Source organism: Pongo pygmaeus, chromosome Y, assembly GCF_028885625.2.
Source record: "Pongo pygmaeus isolate AG05252 chromosome Y, NHGRI_mPonPyg2-v2.0_pri, whole genome shotgun sequence".
NCBI classification, from domain to species: domain Eukaryota; kingdom Metazoa; phylum Chordata; class Mammalia; order Primates; family Hominidae; genus Pongo; species Pongo pygmaeus.
Genome location: NC_072397.2, coordinates 15,606,535 through 15,627,191, shown reverse-complemented (window position 1 = coordinate 15,627,191; position 20,657 = coordinate 15,606,535). Strand labels below are relative to the sequence as shown.

At 39.8% G+C, this 20,657-nt stretch overlaps 1 protein-coding gene across 2 annotated transcripts; it reads left to right on the top strand.

Annotated features, from left to right (window-relative positions):
• The first annotated feature begins 624 nt into the window (after positions 1-624).
• LOC129025867 (RNA-binding motif protein, X chromosome-like) lies at positions 625-13,044 on the top strand. Of its 2 annotated transcripts, XM_054473432.2 has the most exons (10): positions 1,455-1,597; positions 1,913-1,984; positions 2,836-2,948; positions 3,363-3,466; positions 5,901-6,078; positions 8,610-8,762; positions 10,759-10,873; positions 11,779-11,892; positions 11,999-12,087; positions 12,494-13,044. In XM_054473432.2, the coding sequence occupies exons 3-10, from the start codon at positions 2,840-2,842 to the stop codon at positions 12,763-12,765; spliced, it is 1,134 nt and encodes a 377-aa protein (XP_054329407.1). In that variant the 5' UTR covers positions 1,455-1,597; positions 1,913-1,984; positions 2,836-2,839; the 3' UTR covers positions 12,766-13,044. The 2 variants fall into 2 exon arrangements, with proteins under 2 accessions (XP_054329406.1, XP_054329407.1); XM_054473431.2 differs by lacking the exons at positions 1,455-1,597; positions 1,913-1,984 and adding an exon at positions 625-782.
• Positions 13,045-20,657: the final 7,613 nt, after the last annotated feature.

The window sequence follows — 20,657 nt, the reverse complement described above, 5'->3', positions numbered from 1 at the left end:
AGCCTCTGGGTCAGTAAGGCAGTACACAACAGCGTCCACGAAGGCAATCGATGGGCATCCCTGGCTGCTGGCCTCCAGCGTACCCAGGGCACTGGATGAGAAGTCCTTCGGAATGCTCCTGGGAGAACAGCATCCTCAGGGAGGAAGCATGATACTGGGAGCCTGCATTTGCCTAGACCTGCGAGAGTCCCTGCAAGCGTTCTGTCCTCAAGAGCAGGGGAATTCTTGTACTTCTGTAAAAGAAGGCGACTTTCCTCCCACGCTCCCGCCCGGCCCCACCGTGCCTAAGCCGCCCAAGCCGCCGGCGCTGGTCCCTCTCTCTATACACTAGATCGGCAGTTCTCAGTAATATCTGCCTGGTCCGCCTAAGGAACAGAGATGTTTCATGTGTTCACTGTGGGTCAACGGCTTGCGACAGTCAGGATGCCAGTTAGGGTGTAGGACTTCCAAGCACCCACTTCCAAAGCGCACACTGCCGGCGCCCCCTGCTACAAGCTCTCGCGGCTTCTCGCGGAAGGCCTTCCCCGGGATGGTGGAGCTGCGGGCCACTGGATGCGGGAAACCCCGGAAGACGCCCTCCGCCCACGCACTGATCAGCCGCGGAGAGTGGCTGGCTGTTCCGGCACTTCCGGCGTGCTTGGCGCACGGTCCGGTTGTGGCATCTTAGGCCGCGGTCGGCCACCCGTTGTGCGGCAGCCAGATGCATGCGCCGTGAGGGCCCCGCGACCCAGAGGCCGTTTGTCCTACTCAAAAGCATCTTTATTTTCTGTTTCTCTGCTCAGGTTGGTCTCTCAGCAAAAATACAAAGACAGCGAGGTTTCTGGATGTTGTCTGTAAAAGCAGATGGGTTTTCAATGTGTCGGTGTTGAATTAGGGGAGGACAAAGGAGGGAAAGAAATCGCTAGTGTTATTAAGAAACTAATTTTCATGAACTCGTTGTCTGTTTCTTGAGGAGTCTTCCTTTCACTGTCGGCCATGTCTGACCGGTGGGTAAGGTCGTGGGACAGCGAGCTAGGGCGCCATTGTTTTCGTGTGCACTTTCTATTATAGCGGTTTTTCTCTCGGTATGTGGTCATAATTTAAATATGCAGGCACTTTAATTTAACCACTGTGATGAAAAACTTGTCCTGTTAGTCAGCACGTGTCAAATTTCTGATTTGTCTGGCAGGAATGATCAACATTGGACATAAATTGCGTTACTTTAGTGTATGTAGAAGTCTGGGGCCATAAATAATCACAGTTTAAATTTGTGTCTGTAAAGCCTTGAAATGTCTCCCTCCTTGTAAGACACTATTGGAAATGTTTCCTGTATCTCTGGTATCGTAAATAATTTAAACCGAGTAAGTGAGTGTAATCGAGGTAAATGGCGATAGATAGCCTAAAACGGAAACGAAATAATCGCGCTTGAGTTACTTTATTAACCTGGCATGCAGACGTACTCTGGTAATCCGGGCAATTTGGGGAAGTCAAGATGGGAGGATGGCTTGTGGTCAGGAGATGGAGACCGGCCTGTGTAACATAATGAGCTCCGTTAATCTGTTGCCATTTTGGCACCAAGGACGGGCTTAGTGGAAGATGATTTTTCCCCAGACAAGGGGTGGGTAGGGGGAGAAGGCTGCGAGTTGGACACGTTGGGGTGGGGGGTGGGTGTCGGGGCCCCAACGGGCACCGGGTGTGGCGGGGCTTCGGGTCAGAGCGGTGTGACAGGGGGCAGGGACCGGGCAGGGGATCTGTGAGGAGGACAGGGTGTGGCAGCGGGAGGATAGGTGGGATGGTTTCTAGATGGAACTGTTCCACCTTAGGTTGTTCTCAGGCATTACGTTTTCGTAAGGAGAGCGCCACGTGGATTTTTCGCATGGGCAGTTCACAGTAGGGTTCCTGTGAGAATGCAATGCCTCTGCTGATCCCACAGGTGGCGGGGCTCAGGCAGTGCGAGTGGTTCACCACCTGTTCCGCGTCGGGATTACTAACAGGCCAGAGACAGGTACCCGTTGGAGGCCCGTGTTTGGGGATCCCTGATCTCTCGTATATTTCAAATCACTAAACGTTTGTAAAATATTTAAAATATACTCCCCCAAGAAAGCATGTACTTTAATTAGGAGAATTTAATCATTTATCCAAATAGCAGTCTTGGCGTGGTGTTTCACCATTGAAATCCCATCGGTTTCATAGCCTCATGCAAGCAGATCACTTGAGCCCAGGAGTTCGAGACCAGCTTCGGCAACATGGGGAAAGCTGTTTCTATACACACACAGACACCCACACACATGCCCAGCTGAGATCGCCAGCCCCTGTACGCCCAGCTACTTGGGAAGCTGAGATGTGGCACGATCACTTGAAGCTGGTTGGAGGACGCTTCAGTCCTCCTCTCAGGAATATGAGAGAAGGAAGACAGTATTTATTAAATGCTATTAATGGACGTACACTTTGCCTAAAGGAAATTGAAGTCTCTGGAAAAAAAAAAAAAAGAAAACAAACACACAAACAAACAAAATCACATTGTACCTCCTAAATGTTTAGTTACCAAATCAAAGTATTTAAGTGCGGGCTTCCTGAGTATTGCAACTTTATAAAATCGCAATGGCTTTTGTTATCTAAGTTTTATAAAGGAGTTTTTGTGAGGTTTGTAGTAAAATGCAGCGTTTTCCCATGAAGTCAGTGCTGCTTTTGCTCTGTATGTTACACATTTTTCATATTTCGAGTAAGTAATACTAGGAAGATGTCAGCCTCTGTAAGGGTATTTCACTTGAGGTTTCAACACAGTATGTAATAAAATTTTATGTTTTGGGCTCTCTTATTGTTATCTAAATATAGATAAATTTTCATCCTTTACAGCTAAATGATGGAAGCGAATCAGCCTGGCAAGCTTTTCGTTGGTGGGCTAAGTAGAGAAGCCGATGAAAAGACGCTTAAAGCAGTATTTGGGGAACATGGTCGCGTGTCGGAAGGTAACTCTTGATGCCAACATATATTTCTGTATATTTTATATTTATTTTTTTACCAAAGTAGACATACACTGAAAATATTTCCTTGAATTCTTAAATTAAAATGATTTTTTTTGTTTGTTTTTAAACTGTTGTTTTGAAGTTTCTGTTTGATATTCGGATAATTCTCATGGCAGCAGCTGAAGGGTCTGTGGAAAGGGTCACCTACTACTTCAAAAGGAAAATGAGCAAAAGTAAATTATTTGTGCAGCTGGAGAGCAAAATGAAATATAATAGGCAGGTTATATGGGTGACTCAGTATTAAGAATCGTAGTAATGATGTGAAATGTAATTATTTTCTGATTTCATGTAACTCTAAGATGTGTGTTATTATGGTGAGTTAGTTATGTACATGTAAAATGTTTTCATGTATTTTAGTTGTTTGGAAGAAAGATCGAAAAAACAAGTGTAGAGGCTTCGCATTTATTACTTTTGAGAACCCTGCAGATGCTAGGAATGCTGCCAAAGATATGAATGGAAAGGTAAGGGTCCCTAGTGAATAATGTTTTAACTTTGTTTTTCAATTAGCAGTATTAGTAGGTCTTTCTAGTATTACTAAACTTTTGAAGATAGCAGAATGCCGTGTGAACTGAAATGCTTTAGCCATCCTCTTCTTTTTGCCTCATAGATGCAAGTGTTTTTGAAAGGATATAGAAATAAACGTTGTATGAATTACTCTATGGTAACCCAATTTCCATGTTTGTACTTCAATATGAGCGTAGGTAGATTTTCAGAAGCTTACAAAGAGGTTTAAAACTTAGAAAGAACCGTCAGGAATATGAGAGAAAGAAGTCAATATTTATGACATGCTATTAAGGGAGTTACGTCCGATTCCTGGAAAGACTTTTGTAGCGTAGACAAACCGTGGATATATACCTAGACACACTTACAAGAAAGAAGTCTTCCGTAAAGAGACACCTAGACAGACTCACTAGACGGAAACATTCTTGTCCATTCCCTGAAAATGTATTCTAGAGAAAGTATATTTAAAGAGGACCTTTTCACTGAAGGAAGTGTTAAGAAGTTGAACATAGAAAATAATATGAGAACATTGAATTTGGATAACAGAGCAACTAACTGACATTTTTGTCCCATCGTTGCCCTTTTCTCCTAAGCACATTTTTAGTCTGTCACCAGAGTGATTTATGTAACACGCATACCTAATTCCTGATTTTCCCAGTGTGTTGTTGGACTTGTTTTGATCCAATCCATGGACTCTTGTCCTATTGAGACTTAAATTCCAGGGATTGTGTGTTTACTACGGCTTTAAACTTTTCTGTAATACTGTTAACTACCGAATTCCTTTGTGTTGCAGTCAAGATCATTCCATCCTGGACGCTTTGGAGCTTTTTGTGTTTTATAACATTATCACAATCTGATTGTAGTTTCTGTTACCCTTTGTGCTATCTCGAGTATGCTTTCTTGGACTTGGTGAGCGTTACCATTCTCTGTAAATGTCTACGAAATAATAATTTATTCTTCAAAAACAACTTAGATTTTAGAGTTTCTTCCTCATCGTATATACTAGGTATTTTGTACTCCCTGTACCATGTATTAATCTCTCGATCGTTAAATTGTCTTTAGTGCATATTTAAACTTTCCTAGTTGCTTTCATTTCTGTTATATCTAGCAGACTTCCTGGTACACAGCAGACAGTACATTTTTATTCACTCTTATACTTCTGTGTTTGAAGGTGTGGTAGAACACGAGAGCTGCTTTCTCTTCATGGCATGGTGTCAGGACTGGAGATAATTTTGACTTTTGTATAGTAATCTATGATAATTTTTTCCGCTAGTTTTCAAGCAGAAGAAGAGGTAGTTTTTGTAGCTGTGATTTCTAAATCACTTCATCTCCCATATTTTATTGTATAAAAATAAATATAAGTGTTATATGCACATAACTATTAAGAACGGAAATAAGGAGGTACTTAGAGTTTTCAGGACGAATGAGGAGTTTAAGAAATTTTGGCTGACCTTGGAATACTGGGAAGCGAGCAGCCATGTGCAAATCTGGGGAAAATATTTTTGGCCCAGAAGTAGCAAAAGAAGTCTCAAGGTAGGAACAACTGGCTACGTGGCTGCAAGAGATCTTGGAAAGTATCTAAGATCTTCCCCCAACTACCAAAAGCCATGTGATTTTGAAATAGAGTTCTTAGCTAAACTGTTTTGAAACATTGCTTTGGCCTATAGAAAAGATTAAATTGAAGAAAGTTATCGTGAATTTAATTAGGACATTTAAGCATTTCTGAGAAACAGCATGCAGTACTCTACTACGAGTTGTTTTACAGGGACACGTCTAAGGCCAAATAAGAAATTAGTAAGGCAGAAGACATGAAGGAGACCAACCCTATATCACATTTAAGGAAACAGAAGTAGAGTAAATACAGAATTGTAAATTATACTGGGACCTTGTATGTGAGTATGAGCACAATAAACAGGAAACAATTCAAAATGAATAATGTAACTAATGCCTTTGAATAAATAACCTTACTTTTTAAAATGACACATTCTTTTATATACACTTGAAACACTGAGGCTTTTAAATAAGTGACGTGGATGCAAAGGTGAAGTAAATTATGTATTGTAAAGAACATGTGCCACATTGTCTGGCAGAATGTGTGATGGGTTAATTTTTTGAGGTGTTATTTTTTAATATTGGAGGCCTTTCAAGGAAACTGAATAATAGAATTTCTGTTTATCCCTTCATGGAAGGCATGTGCTCAGCAAATGTCTCAAATTTCACATTGTGAAGGACGCGATCATTTCAGGAAAAAAAAAAAAAAATTAAAAAAAAAAAGAAAAATGTTTGTCTTTGGTGAAAACGTGTAGAACTGAAATAGAGTTGATGTAAAACATCTGTAAAATGTGTTTAGGTTAACTGTGACAGTTTTCTCGATTGTATACTTTATTCTTTCAGTATTTGTATGGAAAAGCAATAAAAGTAGAAGAAGCCAATAAACCATCCTTTCAACGTGGTGGTACGCGGAGAACACCACCTCCTTCAAGACACAGAAGCCCTTCGGGAAGTCTGAGGTCTACAAGAAGAAGCAGTGGAGGAAGAAGAGGGTGGCATCACTCACGTGGAGGACACTTGGGTAATGTTTTACAATATAAAGATGGAACCATAGGACTGAAAGACAGTGTTGGAAGATGTAGAAATTTCTCAATTTTATTTACTTCCCAGGAAAAGTAAATTCTTGTTGATAAGCAAAATCATTTGTAAGTGCTAAAGACGTATTATAGGAAAGATTGAACTAATATCTAAAAGTTGTTTTAAAATCTTAATTACTTTGCACGGAAATAACATAAATTTCAACTGAACTGAGTTTATGAATGATGATTGTGTGTACTCCACAGGTTTTCTGCAGAACTCATTCACATTCGTAATACTTTAGAGTTTCTCTCTTTGGGGCCCCGTAGTTCATAGATGTTGCATTGTCAAAATACAGTGAAATCTTGAAAACCTTCCAGAAGGACAGTAGAAACTCAGTATTTTAGGATTGCTTGCACAACATTTATTTTTCTGTGTATACACGTGCACACATGGATGCAAATATTTTGATATGGATAATTTGCATAGTGGGCTGCCATAAAGCATTTTCCACTTAAGGAATGTAGAACGTTAATTAGTCAAAAGAGTCTGTGACTCAGGAAATATCTAAGTTTAAGTCTTTCTTAGGCTTCAAAATCCTACTCTGACACTTCTTTTAAATAAAACCTTTTGACTATTGCAGGCATAATGAATATCGTGACCCCAAAGACAGAGGAAAGCAGATATTTCCAAATAGTACTTTAACTGGTTCATGCTTTAGTGATACCAGTAAAAATGTTGAAATGTAGCTCAACGTACTTTCTATTATTTTATCAACACCGCAGGGACCTCCCGTGGTACACCACATGAGGGAGGGCCTCTGATGACTTAGGGTGGAAGGAGTCACCACGGTTATAACAATACATGAGATAGACATGGCAGAAGTCTGGAGAGTTACTCAAGGAGCCGTGGTGATTTCTGTTCCCGTGATGGTGAGCACGGTGGAAGAAAGGAACAGATAGGGTGCACCATCCTCCTTGTGAAGCACATTGTAGCTCAAGTTACAGGGCTTCTAGAGGTGGTGGTAGGGAAAGCTGATGTGAAGGAGGAGACTAAAGCAGATCTTTAAAATAATAGTTCTTGCATACCAATTCTTTCTCACATATCGAAAATTAAAATGTTGTTTCAGCATTATTAGCTGAGTACCAGTAAAAGAAATAGATTGGTTTGTGGGGAGAGGTAGATACTGTCTTATTCCATGAATTTTTTGAGGTATACTGATGAAAATGAATTTTTTCAAAGTAATTTCATAATTTTGAATGCTATTTGAAAACTGTCTGTTAAGATGTAATGTCTGTAATTCAGTTTTGTTTTGTTTTTTTTTTTTTGAGACGGAGTCGCGCTCTGTCGCCCAGGCTGGAGTGCAGTGGTGCGATCCTGGCTCACTGCAAACTCCACCTCCTGGGTTCATGCCATTCTCCTGCCTCAGCCTCCCGAGTAGCTGGGACTACAGGCCTCCACCACGACACCAGGCTAATCTTTTTGTGTTTTTAATTGAGACGGGGTTTCCCCGTGTTTGCCAGGATGGTCTGGATCTCCAGACCTCGTGATCCGCCCGCCTCGCCCTCCCAAAGTGCTGAGATTACAGGCGTAAGCCACCGCACCTGGCTGTAACTCAGTATTTTAGGATTGATTCAACTATATTTGTTTTTCTGTCTATACATGTGCAAGCATCTAAGCAAATCTATTTTATTTTTCATTTCATATGGAGAACTTGCGCATTGGCCTGCCATATAGCATCTGCCGTTTAAGGAATGTAGAACTCTAATTTCTTCAAAGAGTCTGTGACTCAGGAAAAGTCTAAAGATCACATATAAATCATATTTATATATGTGTGTGTATATACACATATATTTATATGTGTGTGTATATATACATATATTTATATGTGTGTGTATATATACATATATTTATATGTGTGTGTATATATATACACACACACATATATAAATTTTTTCATTATTTATTATGCAATTCTTAAAGATTATTAAAATTGAGCATAGCCCAAGCTGAAAATTACTATTACATAAGGGAAGTTTAAGAATCTAAATTATGTTAACAAGTTTTAGAGATCATGTACTTTTCTAAGGTGTCACCTTTTGATTCTGTAATTATTTGAGTTCCTTTGAGTGGAATTTGGTTTAATTTTATGATATGTTTTCACGAAGCTTTCTTCATACCAGAATGATATGAGCAGCCATTTATTACTGATCTCCTAATATGTTTTTCTTGATCTAGATTATATTTAGATATTTGAATGATAGATTTCTGCTCTCTCTTCACTCTCCACTTATCCCACATCTCTCTCTCACACCAATATATGAAATGATTCCTGATTATTTTTGTAGATTTTCTAAATGGACTTTTATTGCTTGAATTAAACTAATTTCATATAGAAATACTAAAGGTTATTAGTTTAGATAATTGTGCAATTTTACAATTACAATCTGCAGGAAAGATTTATACACATCTAATATTTAGCCATTTAAAAAACAGCGACGTTTCTCAACTAAAAAGATTTTGTATGAAATACAGGTGATGGTGGATACACTCTTGATCTCCACATGAGTTCTTCTAGGGGAACGTTTGGAGTTAAAAGAGTTCCATCTTCAAGAATTGGAAGTCCTCCTCCTAAAAAATCTGCTCCTTCAACTGTGGCAAGAAGCAATAGTGGGATAGGAGGCCAAGGTAAATGCTACCTGAGAGCCAGACCGTAGTTTTTGTATGACTGAAAATGAGCTATTTACCTGAATGCTTAATTTAAGATTGAGTAACACATTAGAATTGACACATACATGGACATACTTATTGATTGATAGCTTTTATTTTAGTTTGAATCTCGCTAGGTGAATTTCAGATTTATGGTGAAGAAATACTTGACCTTTTAACTGCAGATCAAAGAAGCGATTACAAAGAGGCAAACGTTCCATTTAATGCTTTGTTTGCTAGAGAATTCCTCTTAATTTTTCTCAAAGTTCCCAGCAGTATTCTTTGATGGGAGGCTTCTTAGTCTAATGAATCCTTGCATATCCTAGATCCCTTTCTATTTGACCCCTGGTGTTCCAATCTAAAAATTGTGTGTTCAGTTTCTTTGTCAGGTTAGAGTCTTGCTGTCACCAGGCCAGGCTGCAGTGGTGAGATGATGGCTTGCTACAGCCTCAAATTCCGGAGCTCATGCAGTCCTCCTGTTTCAGCCTCCTGAGTTGCTGTGACTCATGGCATGCACCACCACACCTATCCAATTTTTCTTTCCCTATTTTTGTAGAGACAGGATCTCACTACATTGTCATAGCTGACACTAAAGCCCTGGGCTCAAGCAGTCCACCTGCTTTAGCCTTCCACAGTGGCTCGAGGCGTGAGCCACTGGGCCTGGCCAGACAGTTTCTGTGACCTCGGTAATGCTTGTGTGCAAGGTGTTCTTGCTGGTTCTTTGAGGATACTACAAGAGCATTTAGCAGAAAAGCAGTCACTGGGCTTTAATACTGTTTAACAAGATAAGTAAGGATTGAAATGTAGACATGAAGGAGTCCAACATTTTTCAGCTAAGTTGATATCACAGAAATGCAGAGTCGTGAAGTTCAGGGGCTGTACATTTATCATTAAGATTGTACGGGGATGTTTAAACCTTAACGCGAGATCCTTAGTGCAGGATTTGAAATTATTTGAGGAGAGAATTTAGAACTAAGCAACACGAGGTGAGCAGTAGGATTGAATAGAAGTAATAATCTTGAGAAGGAGGAGAAGGGTAAGATTTCAGATGGAACAGAAGAAAGCACGATAAAAAAGTCACCGTTCTCAGCAAAGAAGTTTAAGCAGAGCAAATTAAAATTCTTACTAAGGCATGCATCATAATATGGAGGAAATGGAAACCTTCTGTTTTCAATTTTACATTTCGTATTAGAGGATTGGTGAAGTTAGGTAGTAATTGAGTTCACAATACTTAAGCTAGCACATTTCCACTTAAAGATTAGCCAGTGAACACATCATAGGTGAGAGACTGACCTGTCAGAAATAGCACGTGAAGCCTGTATTAAAGGAAAAACTGTTCTATTTTGAATGAGGCACAATGATGTAATGACTCTTTTACCAGTATTTCTTATTCCATGTAAAATAAATCTTAGCCATCGTTAGAAAAGCTGGAGGAGCATATTTTAATTTGTCCTCATTTAAGATAGAGCCAACCACTTGGAGATAAAGAAGAACTTTTGTGTACAGATTTCACATTCAGTAGTTCATGGGTTGCACTACTTGTGTGTGTGTGTGAGACAGATTGAACAAGATGGGTAAATGTACTTTCTTTGGCTGAGATAGGACACCATATGCAAACTTTAAAATCAGTGTAAATTTTGACGGTTTTATGCATTTTCCCTGTGTCATTAATAGTCATCAGTAATTCACATGAAAAGGAAGATAACAACTAACTAGTTATTTCCAGTTAAAAATGAACTGTTAACCTGAGAATTAATGTTTAGCTTAAACTGTGTTTAAGAGGAACTGGCCTTTTAGGAGCCAAGAGATTATACAAAGCTGTAAGCTATGCTGAAGGTGTCATGAATGTCTGGTAAATCAGGGAAAGAGAAGGAGAGTCATGGGAGAAATAATTTTTAAAGTTGTTTTAGAGTAGAAAAGATAGTTCTTCAAATTTTCTGTACTTTACGTAATATGTCATCATGTTAAATTAAAGGTCCCATTTCACGTGGAAGAGAGAACTATGCAGGTCTTTCACGCAGAGAGCCATCCTCCTCCCGGAGAAAGAACAGTACCTCAGCAAGAGATGATGCTTATGCAACTAAAGATAGGTAAAGGAAAATTGAAAAAATAGTTGGTTTTTTGTTGTGGTGATGAAATGCACATACCAAAATTAAACATCTTTGGGTTAACAATTAAATGGCATTAAATGCATTCTGTGTTGTGTAACAACCACCTCTATTTAGTAAAAAAAAAAAAAAAAAAAAAAAAAAAAAAACATTTTCATGACTCCGGACTACAGCTCCACTATCAGTTAAGCAGTCCCTTTCCTTTTCTCCCTTCCCGCTGCCACCAGGAAACATCAATCTGTGTTCTGTTTATGAACTTACCTGTTGTGGGCATTTCCTTGTAATGGGCTCAAACACTACACGACTTTTTTGTCTGTCTCTTTTCTTTCTGCTGGATGTCCTGAAGGTTCGTTTACGTCATCGCACTTCACTCCTTACACAGGCTGTTAACCCATTATTTTGTTTGGGTTGTTTCCACCGCAGTATTTCTAGGCACAAATATTAGCTTGAGTACACTTACTCAATTCTGGCTATGTATGTGTGGAGTTGCTTGATCATATGATAATTATGTTTGTTTTCTTCAGGACCCACCACATGTCTCCATAGTAGCTGCCTCATTTTCCATTCCAGCAAGCACTGTATCAGGGTTCCAGTTTACTTACATCCTCTGAAAGACTTGATATTTCCAGCTTGTTACAATTTATAGGCATTCCAGTATGTGGGAAGTATGGTGTCACATTTTGGCTTAGAAATGCATTTTCTGAATCCCTAATAAGGAGTATCAGTTCCCCGTACTTTTTGGGTATTTGAATATATTGTACTTGAAGAAATGTCTGTTTAGATGTCTGGCCTTTTTTTTTTTTTTTTTTTTTAAAGTTGTAAACAGGTTATGTTTTGGATACTAGAAGTTGATCATTTAAAATTTGTTTCTTTAAAACTTATGCAAGCATAAATCATCGAAGTTCCCGAGACACCAGGTGTTATGCTCCGCCACGTAAAGACTGTGCATGGCGTGATTATGGTCGTTCTCTCCGTGATGAACATTCTTCTAGACGATATGGGTACTATAACATTTTCTGGTTTTCTCCAATATACGTCTTAAATTGTTCATTCTGACACTAACGAAGAGGTTTTTTGTTTTGTTTTGTTTTGTTTTTTGTTTAATAGTGATCATGACGGCCATGGTAGAGATGATTCAGAACGTCCAAGTGGACGTTCCTACAGACATGCATGTCAGAGTTATAGTAAGCGTCCAGGTATGTTTTGTAAATTATACAATTATATTTAGTAGACCAGATCATTGCTGTAACAAAATTTTAGGGAAAATTACAAAGGAAAACCATAACATGTTTAAATGTTGGGAAAGGTTAACAGTGTAAAGCCTAGGGATCTATAGGAAGGTTAGAACTTCAATTCATTTACAGAAAACGTGACTCAACCTTTATTTTAGAATAGACTTTCTTAAGCTTCAAAATACTACACTGACACTTCTTTTAAATAAAACATTTTGACTATTGCAGTCACAATTAATATCCTGTCAAGAGAGGCAGAGGAAAGCAGGTATTTCCAAATAGAACTTTAACTGATTCGTGGTTTAGTGATACCAGTAAAAATGTTTCAATGTAGTTCAACATAAGTGCTATTATTTTATCAACCCTGCAGGGACCTCTCGTGGTGTACCACCTGCACCAGGTCCTCGGATGACTTTCAGTGGAAGCAGTCGCCGTGATTATAACAATACACGAGATAGATATGACAGAAGCCGGGAGAGTTACTCAAGGAGCCATCGTGATTCCTATTCCAGTGGTCGTGGGCACAGTGGCAGAAAAGAACAAACCTATCCACCTTCAGTGGATAGGGTGCACCGTGATCCTCGTGAAGAATATGGGAGCTCAAGTTACAGGGCTTCTAGAAAAGGTGTTGGGGGAAGCTGATCTGAAAAAGGAGACTGAAGCAGATATTTAAAATAAGAGTTCTTCCGTGGGTATCGAAAATTACAATGTTGTCTCTGTATTATTACCTGAGTACCACTACTAGAAATAAGTTAGTTTTGTAGGGAGAGGTAGCTATTAACTTCCTCCATGAATTTTTTGAGCTGAAAAGGAATCTTTATCAAAGTAATTTCATTATTTTTAATACCATTTGAAAGCTATCTGTTTAGGTGTAATGTGTGTAGTAAAATTTTCAGAATAAATCTATACATGGAATGCAAAGTGCCTGATTTTATTGCTACACGTGCTCAAAAGCAAATTCAATAGCAGAGTAAACTGTGTTGTTTGTAAAAACTTGCGTTTGTTGGTTTGCACATAAAAACATACAAAAGTAGGCGCAATTGCAGTCTTCCTTGGAAGCTGCACAAGTTTCCTAATTAGGCTGCGTTTCTTTTAAAAAACTTACCAGCTTCAGCTGTGCAAGGTGGCTCACGCCCATAATCTCTTCTCTTTGGGGGACCTAGGTGGACAAATCACAAATTCAAGTTTCAGAAGCCCTCAGAAGCTGTCTGCCTCACCCTGAAACGTTTGTCCTTCAGAGGAATAGTAAAGGTCAAAAAGTAATAGATACTGTTGAAACTAGAGTTTAAAACATCCAGAACATTCTTCTTGAAGCATTCTGTGACTGAAGCGGGACAGTGGTAATGGAAACATATTTTCCACTGAAATCAAACTGAACCTGCTAAGTTTCCTAGGTACTTAGCTTAATGAAATTAAATGGTCCTAGTTTACATAGTGAAAAATGAGTGTTTAGTTTTGGGAGGTACTCACATTAATATTGTCTTCAAATATTTGACAATGAATGTTGTAAGCAATGTTTTAGCAATATATTCTTACAAATAGGAATAATCTAGGAGGGTTGGGAATTTATCAATTTTTTTTTTTTTTTTTTTTTTTTTGAGATAGAGTCTGGCTTTATCACCTAAGCCATGGTGCAGTGACTGGACCTTGGCTCACTGCAACTTCCACCTTCTGGGTTCAAGCTATTCTCTTTTCTCAGCATCCCGAGTAACTGGCATTACAGGTGTGTGCCACCACAGCTAGCTGAAATTTTGTATTTTTAATACAGACAGCATTTGACTGTGTTGGCCAGGCTTCTCTAAAAGTCCTGATCCACCCTCTTCTGCCTCTCAAAGTGCTTGGATTACAAGCATGAGCCATCACGCTGAGCCTATCAGATATCATTGAAGGTATGAATAGGAATACCTTAAACCTTATGCTTTTTGTAAAGTGAAGTGTATAAAACAACAGCAAAAAATTTCAGATAGGGGATGGCTTAAAGATTTAATAAATTATCTAATGATAAATACATAAAGAATAGGAACCAAACAGGTAAACCATTTAGCTTTCCTGAACAGGCAGTGTACAGAATGGAATATACAAAGTTCCATAAGTTTTATAGTCTGTAATTCTTCAAGTAGCAAAATAATCTGCGAAGAGGAAGCATCTTCATGAGAAAACGTTGACAGAATCATCAATTTTTAAAGGGAAAGGCTGCAAATAATTTTAAACAGGAAGTTACCAACTTTGATTTTCAAGTGAGTTATTTATCTCATGAAGTTATGTTTTCCTTCACCTTTAATGTAGGACCGTGAGGATTAAATGAAAAGATGAAACTCCCTAGTATCTTCACAGTGGCCTCATAAGAAATAGTGTCTTTCAAGATGTGATGGTGAAGGTCTTTACTCCCCGCATTTAGGGAGGCTGAGGTGGGCATATCTCTTTAGCTCAGGAGTTTGAGACAAGCCTTGGCAACATGCAGCAGTCTTGTCCCTATAAAATAGACAAAAAATTGCTGGATGTGGTAGTGCATCAGTGCAGTCCCCTTCCCTCAGAACTGAGGAGGGAGGATCGTTTGTGGCCATGAGGACAAGGCTGCAGTGAGCATGTTTGCTCCACTGCATTTTTGCCTGGGTGACAAAGTGAGACCCTGTCAAAAAATAAAAATAAATAAAAGTGTCTATGATACTCTGACCCTGGGAACTTTTAACCCAAATTATCTTCTTGAGCCATTCTGTCATAATGACTTAAAGGAATGGGGAACAGAAGCACAACCTGTAAGATACAATTTATCAACCCTGGAATAGGGGCTGTGTTTCAGCAAGTTAGAGTAAATGGTGAAAAGCCTTCATATAACAAGAGCTAAAGACTTCTTCCTTAATTTTCATAGGAAAAGTGTACTTTTTAATGAATAATAGGATACATTTTACGATCTGTGTCTGCTAGGATTGCTATGAGAAAATACCTAGACTTGGTGGTTTATAACAAACATTTCTTATAATCTTAGAGCCTGAGCTGCCCAAGATGAAGGCATCAGCAAATACAGTGTTCTGGCAAGGGCCCACTTTGTGGATTTTAAACAGCCGTCTTGCTGAGTCTACACATGGTAGAAGGGGCTTGGGACCTCTTGGGTTGCTTACAGGAGGGTACTAATATCATTTATGAGGGTGCTGTCTTCCTGACCTCATCAGTTCTAATCAAAGGCCCTGTTCCCCATCCAGAGGGCAGCCAATTGACATTTCTCTATGTTGAGCTTAATGTATATTTTAGATGGTGGAGTGAGGATGGCAGTGAAGACTGAATGAATTCCCTGGTTTGCAGTTTTTAGTGTCTCTGGTGTTGCCATCAGTTATTAGAGGCATGAAGATGATTTTTTAAAATGTTCATACATAGTCATCTGGCTTCAGGTTACAAGTTTTGGGGATAATTGGGCAGTTTTAGTTGTCAGTGATGCTAAATCATGAAAGGGGGACACAAAGTTGAAGTTTGAGTTTGGGGAGTTGTAGCTATGTATTGAATAAAAGAAGAATTGAAAATGGAGACTAATAAAATTTGTAAGACATCTCATGTGGATGTTCTGTAGTTTTCCACTGAAATATAATTCTCTCTGCAGTTACTTCTCCTGACTCTTATTCACAAAATAAGTCTGGTCTTACTAGTTTTGTCATTATTTATCTAAATGCAGTAAGAATGGTCATTGACCACCGAGGCCTTTATTTATTTATTTCTTCATGTATTCACTATTCCTTTCTAAATTAGAAACAGTGTCTGACTCATTTCAGCCTCCACCTCCTGGGCTCAAGTGGTCCTCCCACCTCAGCCTCCGAAGTAACTGAGACCACAGGCACACACCATCATACCTGGCTAATTTTGTATTTCTGTTTGTTTGTTTGTTTGGGGATATTGTCTTGCACCATGTTGCCTAGGCTAGATGTGAACTCCTGGGCTCAAGTGTTCCTCCCACCTTGACCTGTGGGAGTGCTGGTATTACGGGTGAGAGCCACCATGCCTGGCCACAGAGGCCTTTCCAGTTTGCTTTGTGAGAACCAAGTGTCTTTTTTTTTTTTTTTTTTTTTTTTTTTTTTTTCGCGACGGAGTCTTCCTCTGTCTCCAGGCTGGAGTGCAGTAGCTCAGTCTCAGCTTACTGCAAGCTCTGCCTTCCAGGTTCACGCCATTCTCCTGCCTCAGCCTCCTGAGTAGCTGGGACTACAGGTTCCCCCTACCACGGCTGGCAAAGTTTTTTTTTTTTTTTTTCTACTTTTAGTAGAGACGGGGTTTCACCATGCTAGCCAGGATGGTCTCAATCTCCTGACCTCGTGATCCACTCACCTCGGCCTCCAAAAGTGCTGGGATTACAGGCGTGAGCCACCACACCGGGCCTGTGACCTTTCTATAATTAGGCTCAGCTTATATTTTCTAAAGCCTTGAGACTAGATGCTAAGCCAGGAACTTCCCACCAGGCTTTTCTACGAGAACCTGTAGATTGGGTTGAATTCGTCTCCTCTCAGAGTCCCCAAATATCGTGAGGTTCCAGAACTTGCCCAGAAGTGACCTGTTTTTCTCATCTCTTGGGCTAGGAACTCTGTAACCGATTATGAGGCCGCTTTTCCCAAGAGGGCTTTATAAGTATTGTCCCCACAGTCAACTTTAGTTTTTAATGCTGCCTTGTTATGTCTGATTCTATGGAAATCATTCTTAAATGTGTTTGATATTTCAGATGAGGCTTGGCAATAAAACCAGTTCCCAAGAACATTCAGTTCAAAAAAGGACACTTTTGTACTGAACAGAAGAAATGCCTCTATTGTCATAAAAATATTTATAAAATATTAAACGTCCAGTGAATGTAATGCAGCTCAATTAGTGAATTAGTACATCCAAGAAGAATCCCAATGTATTCTCCTTTTTAAGGTTTTTTGTTTGTGTGTTTGTTTGTTTGTTTATTCTTTTCACTGGCAGAGTCACCCTCTTTCGCCCAGGCTGGAGTGCGGTGGTGAGATCTCAACTCAGTGCAACCCCTGCTTCCTGGGATAAAGGAATTGTCCTGCCTCAGCCTTCTGCATAGCTGGGATTGCAGGTGTGCGCCACCATTCCTGGCTGACTTTTGTATTTCTAGGAGGGATGGAGTTTTGCCATATTGCCCAGGCTGGTGTGGTCTCAAACTCCTGAATTCAGAGGATCCACCTGCCTTGGCCTCCCAAAGTGCAGGGATTACAGGCATGAGCTACCATGCCTGGCCCACAAATGTATCCCTGCACTTAATAATAACAGCAATTCGTCACATGTGGCTGTGTGCAATAAACCATTTTAAACTAATCTCATTTACTAAATATTTGCATGAATCATGTGAACTTGGCCTTCTATTTCTGGGATTTTTAAGAGTATGTAATTCACAATAGTGCTTACTTATCTCTAAGCCAATTAATATGGCACCCTTTTAAGTGATATTCAAAATTAACAGGGTAATCACATCCAGAGGTAGTAATATATCACACACACATAATGTATATGCAAAAAGTATAGATAGCGGAAAACAGAGTTTACAGCTCTCCTCAAATGTAGCCATGAATTAAGCAATAGGGTAATAGAAATCTCACTGGTTTATATCCATTTGATATTTAATCTAAACTGTGCTTCGGCAAAATGAGACAAGGTTACCTATTCCATAGGAGGTCTAATACTTTGCGTCCGTATTGGTAAAGAAGAATTTTCTGAGAATATTTTGCCATAGGATTGAATCTAGTGAGTCAGAGGACTACATTTTACTTATAATATACATCCAGTGACAGTCTGAATACCTCCAAAAGCTGGGCAATTAAAATGCTCAATCTCTTCTAATTAGCTATTTTTCTTTCCGCTTCAGTCAGATAATTTTTTGGAGGGTGGGGAAGATCGTTGAGTCCCTGAAGAGCCTCTGATTTAGAGAGCCTAAATTTCTTGTGACTATAGTGGGCTGAGAGGCTGAAATAGAAAAAGCCTTGTTTAGTGGATAGAAGGATGGACAATGAGAGGTTTAAAGTAGGATATGTCAAAGAATTCAAGGGAGCTGAATAGTAGATAGAAGATAGTAAGAGGACAAGCAAGGAACACGAGTAATAGGAAGGAAGACGTCAAAACGCACCAGTGTAGTGAGATGTTAAGTTTCTCAAAGATCATTGAAGTTCCAAAGTATCCTTACAAAAGCATCCCAACAACAAGGATGTCTATTTAGCAAAGCCTAAATTCACCAGGGTTCAAGAAGATGGGTTTTAGTTGACTAAGAGAGTCTCATGGCAGAGGCAAGTATCCAAATAAAGAACAAAGAGGTGTCAGACAGCTTTAATTGAGATAAAGAGAGAGAGATATAGAGATAGAGACAGAAAGAGAGATAGAGATACCTACCGATACAGACAGAGACACAGACAGAGAGATAGAGATAGACATAGATAAAGACGTAGACTTGACAAAGACATAGACGTAGACATAGACATAGACATAGACATAGACATAGACATAGACATAGACATAGACATAGACGACATAGACATAGACCTTGACGTGGACATAGACATACACAGTCATAGACATAGTGATATAGAGAGAGAATCTTCCATAAAGACCAGGCAAATGGGAAAAATCCCCTTAAGGAAAATTGGTCTCCAACATAGGGACTCATTAAATAATGTCCACTGAGGAAATATGCTAGAAAGAAGGGAACCAAACACATGGTGTTGCCCCACTACTTGGATTGCTGGATCATATGATGGGTGGTTCTGCTTGTAGACTTCTTAGGACTCTCCATACTTAAATTGACATAAAGCTCTGTGTGAGGCCTGCACTAATTTACATTCTCACCAAAAGGGTGCACGTATATCCTTTACTCTGCATCCTCACCAGAAATGCATTTCTTTTGCCTTTTGGATAAGAGCCGTTCTGACTGAAGTGAGATGACATTTCACCGTGGGTTTGATTTGCATTTGCCTGATGGATTAGGGATGATGAGCACTTTGTAGTATGTGTGCTGGGCAACTGTATGTCTTACTAAAATAAATGAGTATTCACGTCATTAGCCCATTCATTTTCATGCTATTTAGTCATTTGAGTCGTGTATGTACTGTAAATATTCACTTATTGTAAGATGTATGGTGATCCAATAACTTCTCCCATCCTGTAGGATGTGTCCTCTTTCTGTTTAGTTTCCTGTGGCGTTCTGAAGCATCTTAGTTTGATATAACCCCATTCTCTATTTGTGATGTTCTTTACTGTGCTTTTGCAGTCACTTTGAAATCATCATTACAAACACTTGTCATGGAGCTTCTTCCTTCTTATTTCTTCTGGTATTTTTATCGTTGCATTCCTGACATTGGAGACTGGTGGGAGATTATCTACTCTTTTATTTTTTACATATTTATTCATTTATTTTTGAGACAGAGTTTTGCTCTTATTGTTCTAGCAGGACTTCAGTGGCGAGATCTTGGTGCCCTGCAACCTCGCCTGCCGGGTTGAAGAAATTCTCCTGCCTCAGCCTCCCGAGGAGCTGGGATTCCCGTCACCTGCGGTCATGCCTGGCTTCTTTTTGGTATTTTTAGTAGCGACAGAGTTTTACCATGATAGGCAGCCTAGTCTCGAACTCCTGACCTCAGATGATCCGCCCACCTTGGCCTACCACAGGGCTGGAATCTCACACGTGAGCCACTACACATGGCCAAAATAATCTAATTTTAAAATCCTTTACGTAGATATTCAGATTCTTCCTCACCTTGTTTATGGAAGAAACTCGATTTTGCGTTGTGCGTTCTTGCTTCCTTGGAAAAAGGTCACGAGAAGCAAAAGCAGTGACTTAGTTCTGCTCCCCTATTGTTTTTCTTTAGCTCATCTGTCTTCTTTTCCTCCAGTGCTGTGCTATTTTGGTAAGTAAAACTTTGCAGAGTATTGTGAAGTGAGGTAGTGTGATGCCTCCAGCTTTGTGCTTTCTACTGGATTGCTCTGGCTCTGCAGCGTCTTCTTCAATTTCATAGGAAATTTAGGATTTTCAGTTTGCTTTTGTATGAGGAACGGTTGTTGATATTTTTAAAGGGTTTGCGTAGACTCTGTAGGTCACTTAGGTGGTACTGATGCAAATGTCGTTTAATCCTTGTGGCTGGGTGCACATGCTTAGGGACAAGTGACACTGGGTATTCACATCAGTGCTTAGGAGGGCCGTAACGTGCAGACAGCTTCCATCCCTGGACACACACAGATTGTCCCCTGACATTTGGACATCTCTTCAATTCCCTCCCTTCTGTGAGCTTAGTATGGTCACCCAGATTCCCTGTGCAGTGGCCTGACTTGTCTGCGTTGCCATGGCAGGGTGAGTGAGGATTGCAGCGGGGAGAAAACATGTTAAGAAAGCCTGGGGTCATTGTAAAAGTATATGACTGGCCTGGGAGAGCCATTCTGAAAGCACACAGACATAGAAGAGCCTGGGTTGGACATCAGCATAGAGGGTGAGAGGGCCCTAGTTGAACCCAAAGTAAGCCTCAGGTTGTAGCAGGCCTCAGGGCAAGAAAGGAAGCCTTTAAGGCATGATGAAGCAGCTA